The 16,644-nt window shown below is 70.0% G+C and overlaps 2 protein-coding genes across 5 annotated transcripts; one reads left to right on the plus strand and one right to left on the minus strand.

Annotated features, from left to right (window-relative positions):
• Positions 1-319: 319 nt before the first annotated feature.
• TMBIM1 (transmembrane BAX inhibitor motif containing 1) lies at positions 320-8,652 on the minus strand. 2 transcript variants are annotated; one of them, XM_064514778.1, is made up of 12 exons: positions 8,214-8,652; positions 4,304-4,443; positions 3,978-4,072; positions 3,823-3,887; positions 3,651-3,704; positions 3,334-3,384; positions 3,111-3,150; positions 2,768-2,805; positions 2,354-2,441; positions 2,095-2,190; positions 1,707-1,760; positions 320-1,547 (listed from the first exon to the last, which is right to left on the minus strand). In XM_064514778.1, the coding sequence occupies exons 2-12, from the start codon at positions 4,413-4,415 to the stop codon at positions 1,404-1,406; spliced, it is 837 nt and encodes a 278-aa protein (XP_064370848.1). In that variant the 5' UTR covers positions 4,416-4,443; positions 8,214-8,652; the 3' UTR covers positions 320-1,403. The 2 variants fall into 2 exon arrangements, with proteins under 2 accessions (XP_064370848.1, XP_064370849.1); XM_064514779.1 differs by having other exon boundaries at positions 4,235-4,443; positions 8,214-8,649.
• Positions 8,653-8,806: 154 nt separating this feature from the next.
• Positions 8,807-16,421, plus strand: LOC112980442 (PNKD metallo-beta-lactamase domain containing). 3 transcript variants are annotated; one of them, XM_064514775.1, is made up of 9 exons: positions 8,809-9,002; positions 13,114-13,229; positions 13,392-13,504; positions 13,946-14,004; positions 14,289-14,381; positions 14,636-14,799; positions 15,061-15,147; positions 15,280-15,395; positions 15,560-16,421. In XM_064514775.1, exons 1-9 carry the CDS (start codon positions 8,839-8,841, stop codon positions 15,734-15,736), a joined length of 1,089 nt encoding a protein of 362 aa, XP_064370845.1. In that variant the 5' UTR covers positions 8,809-8,838; the 3' UTR covers positions 15,737-16,421. The 3 variants fall into 3 exon arrangements, with proteins under 3 accessions (XP_064370847.1, XP_064370845.1, XP_064370846.1); XM_064514776.1 differs by having other exon boundaries at positions 8,811-9,002; positions 15,563-16,421; XM_064514777.1 differs by lacking the exon at positions 14,289-14,381 and having other exon boundaries at positions 8,807-9,002.
• Positions 16,422-16,644: the final 223 nt, after the last annotated feature.

The raw sequence follows: 16,644 nt of genomic DNA on the forward strand, positions 1-16,644 counted from the left end.
GAACGGCAGCTGGGCTGCTGTGGCCTGGAACAGCTTGGCCTTGGCTTTATCGCGGCGAGGCAAGGGCTGCGCTGCTGTGTGCCCCCGCTGACGTGGCTCAGAGCAATCTCGGGGAGTTGCTGCTCGTTCGTCCTCCTCCTCCCGGCGCCTGCTCAGCCCCCCCCAACGCCCCGCAGCCCCGCTGGGAGAGCTGAGCCTTTGGGCCAAGGCTGCCTGCCAGTGCCAGCTGCTCCCCGTCCTAGGGAGACCTGGGAGCTCAGCGTGCTGGGCAGGCCCCGGCGTCCCACATGGACTCGCCGCACAAAGCAGGCACAGGCTGTTTGGAAAATTAAAGTGTTTTATTTAGCAAGTGCAACTTTGGCCACATCCGAGGGCCAGGCAAGCTGCTCCCGTGGCTGTGGGTCCTCTGTAACACGAGCTCTGTACAGACATCCCCAATCCCACCACAGGGGTCCTGGCCACCTCCAGCCCAGAGCAGGCACTGCCACAGCTTGGGGGGCGGCATGGCTGGGCCGGGGGGCTGAGCAAGCCATGGGGCAGCCACAGAACAGCTGCATTTAAGGCACTGAGTGAATGAAGCTGAATTAGGCCAGTGCATCACTGCAAAAAGCCAGGGCCCAACATGTTCCCTGGGAGCCTGGGGTGAGATGGCAGCTCGGCTTTGCTTGCTGGTGCTGCCAGCCCCCTGGCCGTGCAGGAGGCGCCACGCCAGGCGGGCACATCTGGCCTCGTGCAAGCACAAGGCTGTTCAGTGCAGAACAGCGTTACAGCAGCGCTGCCGACACACCAGCACCTCCTCGGGGAGCGGGCGCTGAGGCTCGCGGCTGGCTGAACGCTGGCAGCTGGTTCCCCCACCACCACTCAGTCTCCGGAGACTGGGGGGATCAAGGGAAGCCCTTTCCTTAGCCTACGGGTAGGGGTGATGAAGCATTAGGAGTAGCCTGGGACCAGGCTGAGAGTCGGTAACTGGCTGTATAGTGCACGCAGGCACTGGCTTTGCTGCTTTCTTACAAGCATAGGAAACAGCCCCTTTGCCAGGAAGACTTGCCCCCTGTGCCCGAGCTGCGCCCTCCACCCTGTGATCGCAGGGGCTCTGGCACTGAGTGCAGCCCCATGTCCTGGTCACCAGCCCTGGGCTGAGTGGCAGAGGGGCCTGGGGACAGCCCCCGCGCGGGGCGCAGAGCCAGGCTGCAGCAGCGGGAGGGCTGCAGGGCTTGGCCGAGGGGCCGCAGGCACCCCCAGCACCAGAGCGGCTGGTGGGGCACTGACTGGGCCGGCTCAGCCACGTGCTGCCCTGCCGGGCTCCTGGGGCGAGAATGAGAGGGGAGAGGAGCAGCTTTGTGGAGGAGAGGAAGAGAAGCGGAGGTTGGCGAGGAGGAGAGGGGCCTGGTGCGGGGCAGGCGCTAGTCCCGGCCCACGATCTGCAGTATGGAGGTGAAGATGTACATAATGTCGGTGTAGATGGTCAGGGCGCCGTAGACGTACTCCTCGGGGCTCAGCGTGTTCTTCCTGTTCCCCAGCACCAGCTGCGTGTCGTAGGCTAGGAACTGAGATGGGCACGGCCAGAGTCAGGCAAGGACCGGCAGCCTCCTGGGGGTCTCCACTCCCCCGAGCAACTATTTGGGGAGCCCGGCTGCCGGCCCCCCCAGGTACGCCCCACAGAGGGACCCGGCCCAGGAGGGAGAGCGCCCAAGCTGTCAACTCACCAGGGTGAAGACGATGGCCCCGATGGCCGCGTACAGCATGTGGAGCCAGGGAACCTGCGGGCGGGGACACGGTGACTCTGAGGCACAGCCCTGCCACAGCCCCCAGGGCCGGCGCTTGGGGCTGCCCCGCTCCCCTCGAGACACCTTGCCACCTCGCCGCACCCTCCCCCTGCAGGAAAGCCGCCTCTGCGCCCGGCCCTGGCTTCCCGTGGCCAACGCCGCACCCTGCATCCCGGCGCCGTGCCAGCAAAGGGGATCCACCCACCGCTGCTCCCATCCCCACCCCTGCCGTCCCTGGCAAAGCTGCCACTGCGTTACAGCCGGGGGGGCCCAGCTGCTTGCCCAGACAGGCAAGAGACCCGTGGCGCTCCGCAGCCCCCCCACTCACATATTTGAAGGAGAGGACGATGGCTGTGACGATGCCCGTGACCATGACCACGATGCCCAGCACGCAGAAGAGCCCAGGACACGATGTAAAATCAACCTGCCAGCAGGGCAGACGTGTCACGGAAGAGCTCAGGGCCGTGCTGATGCGGGGGACATCGGTCTCCCCAGCGACCCTGCACTGAGCACCCGAGCCCAGCCATACCCTGCACTGGGGGGGCTCCATAGCCTGCCTCCGCGAGCAGGGCATGTCCCCACCTCACCTTGGTCTGGAAGCAAAAGACGGTGACAATGACGGCCACGATGGCAGTGATGAGCATAGCAATGAGGACAGCATTGGTCCTGTACATGCTGCGGACAGAGGGGACACCAGAGTCACCCCACGCTTCGGGGGAGCCAGGGAAGGGGCCCCCTGCCCAGAGGGTGTTTACACCCGCCGTGGCCATCCCCGCGGCGCTGTGGCGATGGTCCCGTGGGGGGGACCCCGCCGAGCCCGCATCCAGCGGTGGGGTGCACCCAGGGCCCGGCAGCCCCTCATTCAAGCCAGCCTCGTGGGGGGATGGGAGGGACTCTGGGCATCGAAGGCAAAGGCCAGCCCCAACCTCAGCGTCTCTGCTGGAGGTGTGCACCTGCAGCTCCCCAGCCCCCCCGAAGGGCCCCGGGACCCCGCTGAGTACCTGGCGATCGTCCCCGTCATGAACCCCATGGCCAGCGTCTGCAGGGGGGAGGAGAAGGTTCATTCAGCAACGCAACTGGCAGCCCTGGGGGCACATTTACCCCCTGGGGCCACGGGTCTGTTCTGCCCCATCAGTAGGGACTGCTGTCCCTCCGTGGGGCAGTTCCTTGCTGCCCCGCTCCTTCCCCACGTAACCTCCCTCCTTCCACCCCACACGCCAGCTGGGTCCCCCCCCCTCCAGGGGCTCAGGGCATGGCAGGCCCCGTGGGGCGAGGGGGCAGCGGACGTGGTGCCGGGGCATGGCCAGGCCCCCGGCAGCCCCCCAGGCCCGCTCGGCCACTCACAAAGACGGCCAGCAGGATGATGTTCCAAGGGAAGCGTCTCCTGGGGACAAGAGCGGAGAAGAGAGGTGAGGTGGTGACAGCACCCATGTCCCCAGCTCATGGTCCCATCTCCCCTGGGGGCAGCCCCAGGCGGGGACCCCACATCCCAGTTTAAGGGGCGGCACCCAAAGCCAGGAGATCCCCCCACGCCTCAGTGGCCCCCCCAGGGTCCCAGGCGACTCACCGGGGGCCCTGGCAGCAGGCCAGCACCAGGTAGGTCACCAGGAACACGGCACTGCAGAGGGAGAGGCAAAGCGCTCAGCACCGGGCCCCTGCCAGGCTGCGGAGCCCTCTGGGCTGGGGGCAACACCCCCCCACCCGGCCGGGCACAGCCTTTCCCCACGCCCCCTTCGACCCTCGGGGTGGCAGAGGAGGAGAGAGCCGCGTGGCAGCCAGGAAAGTGAGGCTGGATCTGCCGGGCACTCGTGAGTCCCGCAGCAGCGCCGGGCAAGCCGTGCCCCACTGGGGCGCCCCGGGGCGCTGGGCACCCCCCGTACTCACTACGAGGCGTAGTAGACGGCGACGTTCCTCTGGACGAAGGAGCGGACAGGGGAGCTGCGGGACAGGAGGGACAAGCGTCAGAGAGGACCCCGCAAGGAGGGACTCCCGGGGCAAGACGCCCCCCAGGAACACGCGTGGCCCCCCACGTCCCCCCCGTCGCAGCCCCACTCACACGAAGGTGAACACGGCGATGATCCCCACCGTCACCAGGAGCTGCAGAGAGATGATGGCGTAGACCTGCGGGAGACGGTGGTGTCAGCACCGGCCCAGATACCACAATGGTGCCCTCACTGCAGCCCCCCCCAGGGGGCCCTGCCCCACGCTCACCTTGCGGATGAAGGTGTGCCTGACCTTCCTGTCGTCCCAGTCGCCTGACTGGAAAGGGGTGCCGTCCCCCGCGCCGTCCCCACCGTAGCCGTCACCTGGAGGGAGGAGAGAGCTCAGCGTCCGACGGACGCCCCCTCCCCGGGGCGCCCAGAAATGCTGGGACCCCCTTCCAGCGCCAGCGCGGCCCCCTATCCTGGCCCAGCCTGCCCCCCAAGCACCGCCACTTCCCGTGTCCTCCCCCCCACATCAAAGCTTACCAAACCGCATGGGCACAGTGGGCATGGCCATGCCGGGCTGGGGGTACCCCCCCGCCGCGGGGTACCCACCCGGCTGGGGGTACCCCCCGCCATAGTGGGGGGGCTGGGGGTAGGCCCCCCGCGGCGGTGGGTAGAGGGGGTTCTTGTCGTCGTACGGGGGGGGCGCACTGGGCTGCGACATGCTGGCTCCGAGCGTCTCCTGTAGGCAGCTGGGGGAGGAAAAGAGACGAGCCGTCAGCCTGCTCAGCACCCGGCAGGATCGGCCCCGAACATGGAGCCAGAGAGGTGTGGGGATGCCACAAAGCGCCTCCCGCCAGGCCGGAGATGGGCAGCCGCCGCGAAACTGCCCTCCTGCTCTAATAGTCGCTTCTTAATGAGCGGAGAAACTGCTGGGCTCGCCTCCGCCAGGGCAGTGAGAGCCAGGGGACGTCCCTGTCCCCGTCCCGTCCCCGTCCCCATCCCGCAGCCACCCACATTCCAGCGCCCTGAGTCCCCGGGGCTGCGTCAGATGCCGGCGGTGGGCAGCGCCCGGCCACAAGCTGACTCAAGCCACCACTCGGACGTGACCTCCAGAGCCTCCCGAGCCTCTGCCCACGGCCGGGGCCACCACCGCCGCCGGAGCTCGCTGCCTGCCGGGCCACTGGGACCTCGGGGCCGCTCAGCTTCGACCGACCTCGCTCCCCGAAAGCACTGGGCTGGGACCGCGGGGTTCTCCGCCAGGGCTGGGACGGGCCAGGGTCCCTGCGGGGACAGACCTGTGCCCTGGGGTGCCCTGGCACGGTGCCGGGAGACACGGCCGGGGCCAGGCATGTTGGCGGACAGGTGGTGACGTGGGGCAGGTCCCCGCTCCCGGCGGCACTGCCCTCTGCCCCGGGGACGAAGGGCAGCAGGTCGCCGGCCCGGCTGGCAACCCTGGGGCTGAACCTGATGACAGCCACGCAGGCACCCCACACACACTTTAGGAGTGACACGGCCGCCCTGGGGAGGCCAACGCGTCCCTCGGGCAGGCTGCGCCCCCCCAGCCCCGCTGCGAGGGGCCGGGCCCCCGACGGAGCCCCCAGAGCCGCCGCCAGCCCCGGGCCAGGGCTGCTCCAGCAGGAGGAGGAAAGCAGGATCTCCGCGTGCAGGAAAACAGCGGCGCTGCCAGGAGCCGCTGCCAGGGCCTCTGCCCCTCCTGCCACCCCCCCGGCCCAGCAGCGCCACCCTCGCCTGCCCCCGGACGGGGGTTTACCCTCCCCCCGCCGTGACAACGTGACCCAAGCGGGACCCGGGGACGGGAGGAGGCCGGACACTTCCCCCGTCCTTGCGCGGGCGCTTCCCAGGGTGAAGGTGCCGGGGGGGCCGCGCGCCTCCGCTCAGAGGAAGCGCCTTGGCGTCCGTCCCTCCGTGTCCCTCCGTCCCTCCTGGGCCGGCCGCCACCCTGGGGCGTTTGCGTGGCGATGACGGCGCTGCCGAAAATAACCGGCCCACGCGGTGACCCGCCGGCTGGCAGGTTTCGTTTTCGCGGCTCTGCCGCCTCTCGGCGAGCGGCCGGTGCCCCCTGGCCGCCCCGCGGCCCCCGTCCCCCTGCCACGGCAGGTGAAACCGGAGCACCAAAACGAAGGATGGGCCTAAAACAAGGGCTGGTTCTAGGCAAGGCTTGCGCGGCCGGGGCACGTTGCTCCCGGGGAGCAGGCAGGGGCCCAGGCGTCCGGGGCAAAACAGGGCATCGTGGAGCAGAAACCGAGGAACCAGCCCGACGGGTCCCCGCGGCCACCGCACCCAAGGAGGGCGGCGGGGCACCTGGCACTGCCTCGGCACGGCCGCGGGCCCCAGCGGGGGGCAGCACCCAGCCCCCCGCCCCGAGCCACTTCCTCCGCTGCCACTGGCACCCCACACCACCGGGCACGCGCCCCCCATGCACACACCTGCAGCTCCCCCCGCACTCCCCTGCACCGCATCCTCGCCCCCTCTGCCCCCCAACCCCCCTGCCCTCCTATCCCCCCCATGCCTCTGCCTCGCCCCACGCCTGCCTGGCCCCAGCCCTTGCTACTGCCCCCGCAGGGACCCTGGGGTGCCAAGGAGGGGGGGCACCTCAGGGGGGCCAGGGCGGGGGGGGCAGGGGGCCAGGGCTCGCTGCTTTCCCTGGCATCCCCTGGGCAAAGCTGCCCAGGAAATAATCCGCCTTCGCAGGAGCACGGAGAGACTCCCAGCAGCTCAGCACGGCACAGCACGGCATAGCCTGGCACGGCCTGGCACGGCTCAGTGTGACCCCCCCAGACGTAGGGGGGCCAGGGCAGCACTGCTGCGCTCACTGCCCCCACCCAGCCACTTCCCTCCGCGCGGCACACACAGGGCACGAGTTTGCTGGTCCTCGGCTCTGCTGAGACCCTCTCTGCCCCCCCAAGCCCTGCCCCGGGGCGGGGGGTCAGGGATGCTGGGTGCATGCGGCAGATGTGACCCGACCCCACCCATCCTCACGCCAAAGGGGCCCAGGCTCCCCCACACTGGCACCGCACAGTGACAGCCCCGCGCTGCCGCCTGCCGTGCCTGGCACCAGCTGCGCCACCTCACCCCCCACCGCCACCGCCGCACCCCAGCTGCCCCAGATGCTGCGCGCTGGCCTGACGCCCCCCCGCCATGCTGTGCCTCCCTGCCCACCCCACGCCGTGCCTCGGTTTCCCCCACTGCACCACAGGCAGCAGGGACGAACACCGGCACCAAGGGGGCCTGAAAGCGGCGGCAGCCCTCCCACGGCCCCGGGGGAGCCCTCCCAGCTGGGCCCCCACGCAGGCCCCCGCTTGGCCCCCCGGCGAGGCAGCCAGGCCCGGCCCGGCTCGACTTTGCCCCTGCCAGCTGGAGCCACAGGCCGCCCCGCACCCCGCCAGCGGCCCCCTTTCCAGCTGGGCAGCGCCTGCGAGGGGGCCGTGCCGGGGGTGCGGGTGGTGCCTGTCCCCACGCAGAGTAGCCCGGGGGACAAGGGGCCAGGGGGGCCGGGAACAGCCCCTGGCCCAGCCCCCCAAACAGGCCCCCAGCCGCCCCAGCAAATGCAGCAGTGGGAGGCAGGACGGCGCCATACCTCATGGGGGCAAACCCCACGGGGCAGAGCCTGCCCCACGGCTCACAGACTGGACCTCCCCACACCCCTGGGACGCTCGGTTCGGTACTGGGACCCATGGGCTGTCACCCCCTGAGGGGATGGGACTGCAGGGACCGAGGGGGGAAGGAGGGAGCGGGAACAGCCAGGCCGGGGGGCCGGGAGGAATTGGGGGCCAAGGATGGGGGGGTTGGGGGGCAGGCTGGGGGGGTTGAATGGTCTGGGGGGAACCAGGATGGGTAATGGGTGGGGAAGGATCAGGGATCTGGGCTGGGTCAGTGGGGCAGGTTGGGGGGCAGGCAGGGCAGTGAGGGTGGGGAAGGATCAGGGATCTGGGCTGGGTCAGTGGGGCAGGTTGGGGGGCAGGCAGGGCTGGGTCAGTGGGGCAGGCTGGGGGGCAGGCAGGGCAATGGGGGGCAGGGAAGGATCGGGGGGATCTGGGCTGGGTCAGTGGAGCAGGCTGGGGGGCAGGCAGGGCAATGGGGGGCAGGGAAGGATTGGGGGGATCCAGGCTGGGTCAGTGGGGCAGGCTGGGGGGCAGGCAGGGCAATGAGGGTGGGGAAGGATCGGGGAGATCCAGGCTGGGTCAGTGGGGCAGGCTGGGGGGCAGGCAGGGCAATGGGGGTGGGGAAGGATCGGGGATCCAGGTTGGGTCAGTGGGGCGGGCTGGGGGGCAGGCAGGGCTGAGATCGGTGGGGCAGGTTGGGGGGCAGGCAGGGCTGGGTCAGTGGGGCAGGCCGGGGGGCAGGCAGGGCCGGGATCGGTGGGGCAGGCGGGGTTAGGGTCGGGCTGGGCGGGGCGGGGGGGCCCTGGGTGCAGCCGCGGCGCCCCGCCACCCGCTGTGGGCGGCCCCACGGGGAACCCGACGGCAGGGAGGGGGATCGGGGCCCGGGGCCGCCCTACCTGCTGCGCGCCGCTCCGCCGGGCTGGGGCCTCTCCGTCGGGCGACGCCGCTCCGCCGGGGCGGGCGGGGCGGGGGGAGGTGCTGCCCGCCCCCCCGACACCGCCCCGGAGTCGCCGCACGCGGCTCGCGGCGCCCCCCCGCGGCTGCTCCGCGCTGCTGCACGGGGGCCGCCTAGGGGGGCCGGGCCCGGGGCGGGGAGAGCAGGGCTGGGGGGGGCGGTCTGCGTTGGGGGGGCGCAGGGGGGGTCCAGGGCGGGGGCATCGGGGGGAGGCCCTACACCCTCACCCCCAAGCGGTATCAGCGTGGGGAACCCCCTTCCTCCTGCGGTGACGCGGTCAGGCGGGGGGGTCTCCTCCTTCCCGGCGGTGACGTAGCTGCGGGTCCCCCACCCCTTTCCGAAGCAGTGGGGCGATGGGGCCACGGGGCGACGCGGACGGCGCGGCAGTCCCGCGGCGTGGGGGGGCGGGGCCGCAGTCTCGGCCGCTCCCTATTGGCGGGAGCCGTGGCGCGGCGTTCGAAGGGGCGGGGCTGGAATGGCTCACGGCGTTCGAAGGGGCGGGGCCGGGGCCGGAATGGCTACTCAGCGTTCGAAGGGGCGGGGCCGGGGGGTGGGGCGCCCGGAGCATGGCGGGGCCGCTCTGCCGGGCGGCGCTGCGGGCGGCGGCGACGGCCGGTGCCTGCGGGCTGGGCGCCGTCTCGCTGCTCCTCTGCCCGGCTCTGCGCCGCCTCGCCCGCCGCGCCGCCGCCGCGCTCATGGCCCTCGCCGGCCCGTTGCTGTTCCGCGTGGGGTGAGTGCCCGCCGCGGGGGGCGGCCAGCGGCGGGGGTCCCGTGCGCCGGTCCGGGGTCTCGGCCTGAGCCGCTCCGCCTCGCCGCATACCCCGAGGCCGGCACCGGCTGTGCCCCGGGGCTCGGTGGCTGCCCGCGCGCGGGGTGCGCGGCCGGCTCGGTGGGGCAGGCGGTGCCGGGGGTCGTTCACGGCCCCCGCAGGTAAATCACCGCGAGCAGCGACACGGAGACCTGGCGGGGAGGAGGGACGGACCGATACCTGAGCGCGCCCGGCGCGGGGCTGCTGGCGGGGCAGAGTGTCTGGGCGAGGGGCAGAGGCAGGTGGTGGCCGGGCAGGGACGGCGGCAGCTGGCGGTGGCGGAGGTAGCGCTGGGGCCGGATCAGCAGGTGCCGCGGGGCAGGTCCCCGTCCGGCGGCGGTGCTGGCGTGCGGAGCTGCGGCCGGCGGCCATCCCTGCAGGCCGCGTCCCCTCGTGCAGGAGGCGGCGGGGCGCAAGAGGCGGCGTGGGGGTTCGGGCGACCCTTCAGCGGCCGCGAAGCCGCTCTGCCAAGGAGCAGTCGATCCCCAGTCCAGGCCCCCCGCAACTCTGGGAGATGTCTCCAGCCAACTCCGCTCTTAACGTGCTCTCCTTCGGGCTCTGGGAAGGCACAGGGCTCTCCCTCAGGTGAAGTGGGGGTGTCTCAGCTGCTCCGTGGGTCTTTGTGTCTCACGCCAGCCCTGCTAAGGAGGCTCCTGTCTCCTGGAGGGAGGAGGACTTTCCTGTCTCCCCCGCTTGCAGAGAGCGTTGGCCGTGGCCCAGTGCAGCTGCGCGAGGTGGTCTGAGCATCCTCGTCCCCGATGCGTCCCCTGCGGCTCCACGGGACGCTCGGTGAGAGCCTGGGGGGGAGGCTGGCAGGGCCAGCTGAGCTCACGCGCCAGCGTGCGGGTTCGGCGCACATCCCCCGTGGGGCAGCACCCCTGCCTTGCAGCCAGTGTGCTGGTTTGGGCACCCCGCGCCCGCGGGGTCCAAGCCGAGAGCCGCTGCCGAGCGCCCGAGCCACCTGCAGGGAGCAGGAAAGCTGAAGTCATGGCCGGACCCGCTGGCTCCTCTCCTTTGTTCTGCCTCCAATTGAAGGAACAGCAAATCTTCCTCTGTTTGTGCAGCGCCGTCCTGGAGCCACCCGAGGAGGAATCTGCACGCGGGGGCCGGACGGCCCGCGGGGGCGGTTTGAACCATGCCTCGTCCTGTAACGCTCCTGCACAAGGGGACGGGGCTGGGTCTGCGCGAGTCGCCGGGGCAGCGGACAAAGGGAGACGTTGTGGGCGCTCACTACCCAAGAGGCCGCGGCCAAGCTCCTCCGGGGTGGTGCTGGGAGCCCACAGCGAGGTGGCCACCCAGCCGGGCCCTGCGGTGTCCCATCCCCGTCCCTGCCTGTGTCACTGCGGAGGATTTCAGACTTTTCTCCCTTGGCAAAGATCGACCGGGCCTGGTTTTCAGGTCTAATTATTAACCCACCAATTGTGCCCCGGCCTCTGCTCTCCTGCCAGCAGCTCGCTCTGGATGTGGCCCTGCTATCTGGGCACGGGCCGCCAGCACCAACCCTTTCGAACTGCGGTGGCGGGCAGTGCTGGGTTGCTGCTCGCTGGCCGGATGCTGCGCTCCCCGAAAGTCCCGCGAGCAGCCGCATGCCGGCTTCGGGCTCAGGCCTCCCGCGGAGGTGGGGTAGCCCTGGCTCTCGGCAAGATCCCTCCTACAACCTCCCCAGCGTGATGGAGAAACCGGTGGTCTGAAGCTGGAGGTGGAGGTTTCCCCTGTGACGGAGCCTCTGCTGGAAGCAGGCAGCCGTGTTCTGGGGTCTGTGCTGGAGGAGTTTGTGCCTCTCTGGAGACACCTGTCTTCCAAGGAGCATTTGCTGCCTGGGCGAGGGGCTTTTGGGGTCCTGAGTGGAGAGGAAACAGTGCAGGATGCCCGAGCTGGCCACCGCCTGCTGCTGCTGGACAGGGCGAGCGTTGGGTAGGAGGGAATATGTGTCCCACTGTAGCCCTGGAGTGGGGACAGAAATGGCCCTGAGGTCAGAGGGGCTGATCCAGCCCTGTGCTTCTGGTCTACTGTTCCTACCTCCTTGTGCTTTCCTTCGCTGGCTGGAGGATGGTGGCCTGCGATAGGAGCGTTTGATGATCCAGGGAGATCTTCTCAGCCTGGGAATGGGGCAGAGAGCAAGCCTGAAGCAACCCAGGTCTTTGCATGTCCTTCACAGGACGGTTGCTACATCGTGGTACATCACCCCCGCCCCCAGCTCCTTCCTGAGCCCTGACGTGCCGCTGCACGAAGCGGGGTGGGGAGCAAGCCCACTGACCAGTACGGGCACGTGCTGAAGCTCCATGTGGGGCAGACCTCCAGGGCATTTCTCGCTTCCCCTTCCTTCAGCCTGTTCTGCTTTCTGTCCCCTCCATTGCTTGGGAAAGAGCCCGGGAGCAGCTTGCACTTCCCTCTTTACCAGGACCCTGTGGCTGTTGCACCCAGGGGCAAAGCTCTTGGTGTGGGGCCAGCCTTGGGCACAGGCCCCCGTGTGGGGGGCAGCCGAGCTGGGGATGCTCAGCAGCCCCAACCCAAGGCGGACGCTGCCTTCGGGGTGTGCTGGTGCGGGAAAGCCCTGGGGCTCGAAGCCATCCCGGAGGCGAGCGGTGCCCTTGGTCCCCGGCTGGCGATGGAGCCATGGGGGCTCGTGCTGCCCCCCAGGCGGGAGAGGATGGAGGCTGGGGCCCTCCCTGCCGTTGTCTCTGGACCCACTCGTCCCCTCACCCTGGGTGCTGACCTGCTCTTCCCCTGCCACCAGGATGCTGTCCGTCTCGCCAGGGATGGACGGAGGATCCCCACCATGCAGCAGAGGGGCAGGGGCTGGCACAGCCCCCGGCAGCGATGCCGCTGGGTCCCGGCCGCCGGGAGCAGCTCAGGGCTGGCGTAGTGATCCCCCCCCATGGCGCCGAGGGAGCGGGAACCTGCCTGGGGAACCGATTCTGCCCTCGCTGCAGATCCGCAGCGGGCGGTGGGGAGGCCTGGAGGAAACTGCCTCCAGGCCCTGCTCCGGGGGAAAGGGACCCCCATCTCCTCCTGGCGATGGCCTGGGGCTGAGAGCAGCCCCCTTCCCCGGGTGGCTTGGCCCCGTGGCACACATGTGTCTACATGTGCCAAGGATGCGACCACCCGCTCGGGGTCGGGAGGAGCCCAGGGACGCAGGCACGGCCTCGGCTGCCTCGCTGGGGTGAGCGGTGGCATGGGGCCAAGCCAGAGGCAGGTGGTGCCACTCCGGGCGAGCTGCAGTTGGGAGCAGGGACGCGGTGTGTTTGCGGAGTCAGAGGACAAGCATGGGGGTTGGATGGCGAAGGCTGCACCATTACTCCCCGTACTGGTTTGCTCGCCATACTGGGAATCAGCGGGGTAGGGGTGGAACAAGAAGAAAGTTTGGTGGTACCGGGGCACTTAGTCCAGCCTCCCCTTCTGCACGGCCACGGCAGGTACGAGGGAGGCTGCCATCGCTGACCCTCCGTGCCTCGGTTTCCCCCGATGTCGGGAGGCCGTGGGGAGGCACGGGGCTCTGGGTTGCCCTTTGCCATACCGTGGCGCTCGCTTCTCTGAGCACAATAGAGATTCACAAAAGCCGTGTCCTCACTGCGCAGCTTTGGGAAGCTTGGCCAGACGCCTGGGCTCCTGGTGGCGGTGGGAGTCAGGATCAGCGCCGTGAGGTTGCAGTTTGGTGCATGACACGTGCACAGCTGCCCCGCTCCTGATAACCCCGGGAACACCCTGTTCCTGATAACACCCCCCCCACGCATGCTGCTCCTGATAACCCAGCCGTCCAGCAGCTAGAACCTCGCTAGGGACCAGGCGTCCTGGCCCGGCTCCACCGCTAGCGCCTTGCTTTGAGCACTGACCCCTCCGGCCCTCGCCAAGCTTTGCAGCCCCTCTGCGCCTCTGCGGCAGCGCGTGGGCCAGCTCCCGTCCACCCTCCCCAGGGCTGGGGGGCCACCGGGGGGGGGGTCCTCACCCCTGTTTCCCATCAGGGTGGGGGCAAGGCTGTGTCTCCCTGAGCAGGGGGGGCCACAGCCGCCGGCTCACCTGCTGCCCTGCCCAGGTACAGCCTGTATGCCCGCACCCGCCTCGGCTACCTCTTCTACAAGCGGCAGGTGAAGAAGGCCCGCGAGCGCTACCCGCATGGCCACTCCGTGTCCCAGCCCGTGGGCTTCGGCGGTGAGTCGGGTCCGGGGCCCGCGTACCCACCCCCCCCGAGCCAGCAGCCCCCCCAGTTCCCCAGTTTGGGATGGGGTAGCTGGCTTCATCCCCCTTGCCTAGGGGAGCTGCAGACAGGCTGCATCACCCTGATGTTTTTCTGTCCGTCCATCCGTCCCCCAGCGGTGAAAATCCTGCCCATTCCTGTGCTCTCCAACAACTACAGCTATCTGGTCATCGACACGGGCTCCGGCCGGGCGGCTGTTGTTGACCCCTCTGACCCGCTGGCTGTGCAGGTGAGCCCCCCTGGTGGGGGTCCTCCGGGCCGGAGCCATCCCCTGTCCCCTGCGGAGGGATGTGGCATTGGCTGGGGGGGGCAGGAGGGGCCCTGCTGCAGGGATGGGGGGATCCTGCTCCTATGGGACCCCCCATGGGCAGCCAAAAGCTGGGGAGGAGGGGGGGGAGCTCCTTGCTGATCCCTGGAGGGACATCCCTGCAGGGCTCTCTGCTTTTTGGGGCAAGGGGGCAAATCTGCCCCTGATCTGTAGCCCTTGGTGCCTTTAGCATCCTCATGGTGGGGCAAGGTGAGGGGGGATCTCGGGGGGCGGTAGGGCTGCCACATATGGTGCTGCAGGAAAGTGGCCTGGGGGTGCTGGGCAGGCCTGGAGGGGGCATTTGGGGGGGCACTGGGAGCCTGTCATTGCCCCCCCCCATATCTCCCTGCTCCCCACCCACAGGCTGTCATTGAAGAAGAGGGGGTGCTGCTGGAGGCCATACTCTGCACCCACAAACACTGGTAAGGGGCAAGCAGGGGCCTGGGGGCTGGTGTCTGCTGTGGGGTGATGCTGGGAGTCTGTGAGTCAGGGTGGGCCCAGCAGCATCTTGTGGGGGGGTATGGTCCCCCCAGACCAGAGCCTAGCACCTGGGAGGGGGGAAATGTGAGCCCCCCCCCCAATTCCCAGGACCCTGTGTTTGCAGCCAGGGCTGCTGTTGGGGGGGAATGTCCCCCCTCATACCTACCCACCGTGGGTTGGGGATGTGGGGGGAGACGCTTGGGGGTGCTGACTTCCCGCCCCACAGGGACCACAGCGGGGGCAACGCGGCGCTCCGCCAGCAGCACGGCTCCTGCAAGGTGTACGGCAGCGCCCGCGATGCTGTTCCCGAGCTCACCAAGTAAGGCCGGGCCCCGTGTCCGCCGGGCACCGCTGCAAATTTTGGGGAGGGGGGGAGCTTCACCCCAACACACACCTCTAGCTCTGCTCCACCCAGCCCACCAATATTGGGTTGTCCCCCCAGTGCCATGTTGTCCCCTCCATGGGCAGAGACCTGGCACGCTCGTGACAGTAGTGGGGGGGGGTGCATGGGGCCGCGGGTGTCCCGGGCGGGGAGGATCCGCCCTCATGGCGATGCCCTCTGCCCCGGCGCAGCCCCCTCACGGACAAGGAGTGGGTGAGCGTGGGCTGCCTGCGCTTCGAGGCTCTCGTGACGCCCGGCCACACCGTGGGCCATGTGGCATACGTGCTGGACGTGGCGCCCTTCGGCGGACCACCCTGCCTCTTCGCCGGAGACCTCCTCTTCCTCGCCGGCTGTGGTGAGTGTGCTGCGTTTCGACGGGACGGAGCTGAGGGGCGGTGGGGCGCCTCCAGGCGGGGGGTGCTGAGCATGGTGCCCCCCAAGCATACGCTATGGTGCAGGGTCTGGGTTTTGGGTACCTTGGGGCTGGGCGAAGGGGTCCTTCCCGGGGCGGGATCGTAGCCAGGTGGAGGGGTCTGTGGGCACACATAGGGGTGTGGAAGCGGGGGGGTCCCCGGTTCCCTCCCCCTGTGATGGGCAGGCGCGCGTGTGGTTCCAGGCCGGCTCTTCGAGGGCTCCCCCGAGACCATGCTCGCCTCCCTGGACGTGGCCGTGGGGCTGGGAGAGGACACGCTGCTGTGGCCGGGTGAGTGGCCCCGCCACTGGGGCAGAGCCGGGGGGGCACCCCCCACCCCCCAAGTCCTTCCCCCACCCCGGTGCCCCCCAGTTTGCTGGGCGAGCCCGGGGCCGGGCAGCACTGATGGGCGCGGGGCCGCAGGCCACGAGTACGCGCTGGAGTGCCTGACCTTTGCCAGCCTCCTGGAGCGGGACAACCCCGCGCTGGAGCGCAAGCTGTGCTGGGCGACGCAGCAGCGCCAGGAGAAGCGGAGCACGGTGAGGGGTGGCTTATTTTGGGGGTGGGGGGGGCACCCCCTGGCTCATCCCCCTTGCCTGGACCCCCCCGGAGGCGGCGGCGTCCTTGTGCGTGCAGCATCTAGCGCTGCCCAGGAAGGGGGGCCGGGGGGGTCCCGCGGGTGCTGAGCCCCCTCCCCCCCCAGCAGTGCCCCTCCACCATCGGGGAGGAGAAGAGCTACAACCCCTTCCTGCGGACGCACCGGCGGGAGCTGCAGGAGGCCCTGGGGCTGACGCGCCGCAGCGGCGAGCCCTGCGACGCCTTCCGCGCCCGCGTCCTCAGCGAGGTGCGGAGGCGCAAGGACCTCTACAAGGGCACTTAGCCCCGCCCCGCGCTGCTGGGCCCGGGGGCGCAGGGGCACCCCCGGCCCCGCTGAGTTGGGCTGTGAACCCCCCTTGTGTGAGGCAGGGCTCGACCGGGGGTGTCGAGCTCTGGGGCGCGAGATGGGGCCCGTGATCCCCCCCCACCTTTGCTTCCCACACCTAGGGGTCCCCAGGCAGCATTGAGAAGCCCCTGGACCCCCTTTTCTAAGAAGCTGTAGCCCCCCCCCCCCATGCTGGGGCTGCAGGGATGGCACCAAGGGCTTCTCCTCTCCCTCCCCCCTCCCTGGTTTTTGGGGAGTCCCTGATTCCCCCCCCAGCACTCAGGACCCCCCCTTTGCTGGGGTCCCCCAGAGCTGTGCGTGTCCTTGGGGGGCTCCCACAGCCCCCGGCTGCCCCAGCAACGGGGGGTGCCCCAGTTTTACCTCTAGGTAAGGAGCTCTTCCCTAAGGCCCCTGTGTCTCCCCCATGCTGGAGGCCAGAGCCCCCCCCCCACCCCATGTGCCCACATGGGGACGGGGGGCCATGGCAAGACCCGGCCATATGGCCCCAGCCCGGCCTGACTGGGATGGGGAGCGCGACGTGGGGTTAGAGCCCGACATGGGGTGTGGGTGCATGGCGCTGCTGCGCTGCAGGGGGAGATCCACCCCCCCGACCACCCCAATAAAAGTCTGGATCTGGTTTGTACCCGCTTGGCCTCCTCTGTGCTGGGGGACCACGTGGGGGGTGCAGGGTGGGGGGCACAGAGCCCGTGACCAGCCGGGAGGCCACAAGGCAATGGCAGGGGCTGAGGGGCTGGCGGGGGGGGGGGGTCTTCTCTGCCCCCCCACCTCTAGTAGTGCCTGCCCTTCTGCTGGGCCGGGGGTGTGGGGAAACTGAGGCACAAAACTGGGGAGAGAGAGGGTGGAAT

Source organism: Dromaius novaehollandiae, chromosome 7 (assembly GCF_036370855.1).
Source record: "Dromaius novaehollandiae isolate bDroNov1 chromosome 7, bDroNov1.hap1, whole genome shotgun sequence".
NCBI classification, from domain to species: Eukaryota; Metazoa; Chordata; class Aves; order Casuariiformes; family Dromaiidae; genus Dromaius; species Dromaius novaehollandiae.

Excerpts from the sequence above, each read along its gene's own strand:
- LOC112980442 (XM_064514775.1), top strand. The coding sequence starts at position 8,839 with ATGGCGGGGCCGCTCTGCCGGGCGGCGCTGCGGGCGGCGGCGACGGCC. Across the intron at positions 9,003-13,113 it reads CCGTTGCTGTTCCGCGTGGG|GTACAGCCTGTATGCCCGCA; the intron begins GTGAGTGCCCGC and ends TGCCCTGCCCAG. Across the intron at positions 15,148-15,279 it reads GGACACGCTGCTGTGGCCGG|GCCACGAGTACGCGCTGGAG; the intron begins GTGAGTGGCCCC and ends GCGGGGCCGCAG.
- TMBIM1 (XM_064514779.1), bottom strand. The coding sequence starts at position 4,415 with ATGTCGCAGCCCAGTGCGCCCCCCCCGTACGACGACAAGAACCCCCTC. Across the intron at positions 3,705-3,822 it reads ATCGCCGTGTTCACCTTCGT|CTCCCCTGTCCGCTCCTTCG; the intron begins GTGAGTGGGGCT and ends CCTGTCCCGCAG. Across the intron at positions 2,191-2,353 it reads TCTTTTGCTTCCAGACCAAG|GTTGATTTTACATCGTGTCC; the intron begins GTGAGGTGGGGA and ends CCCTGCTGGCAG.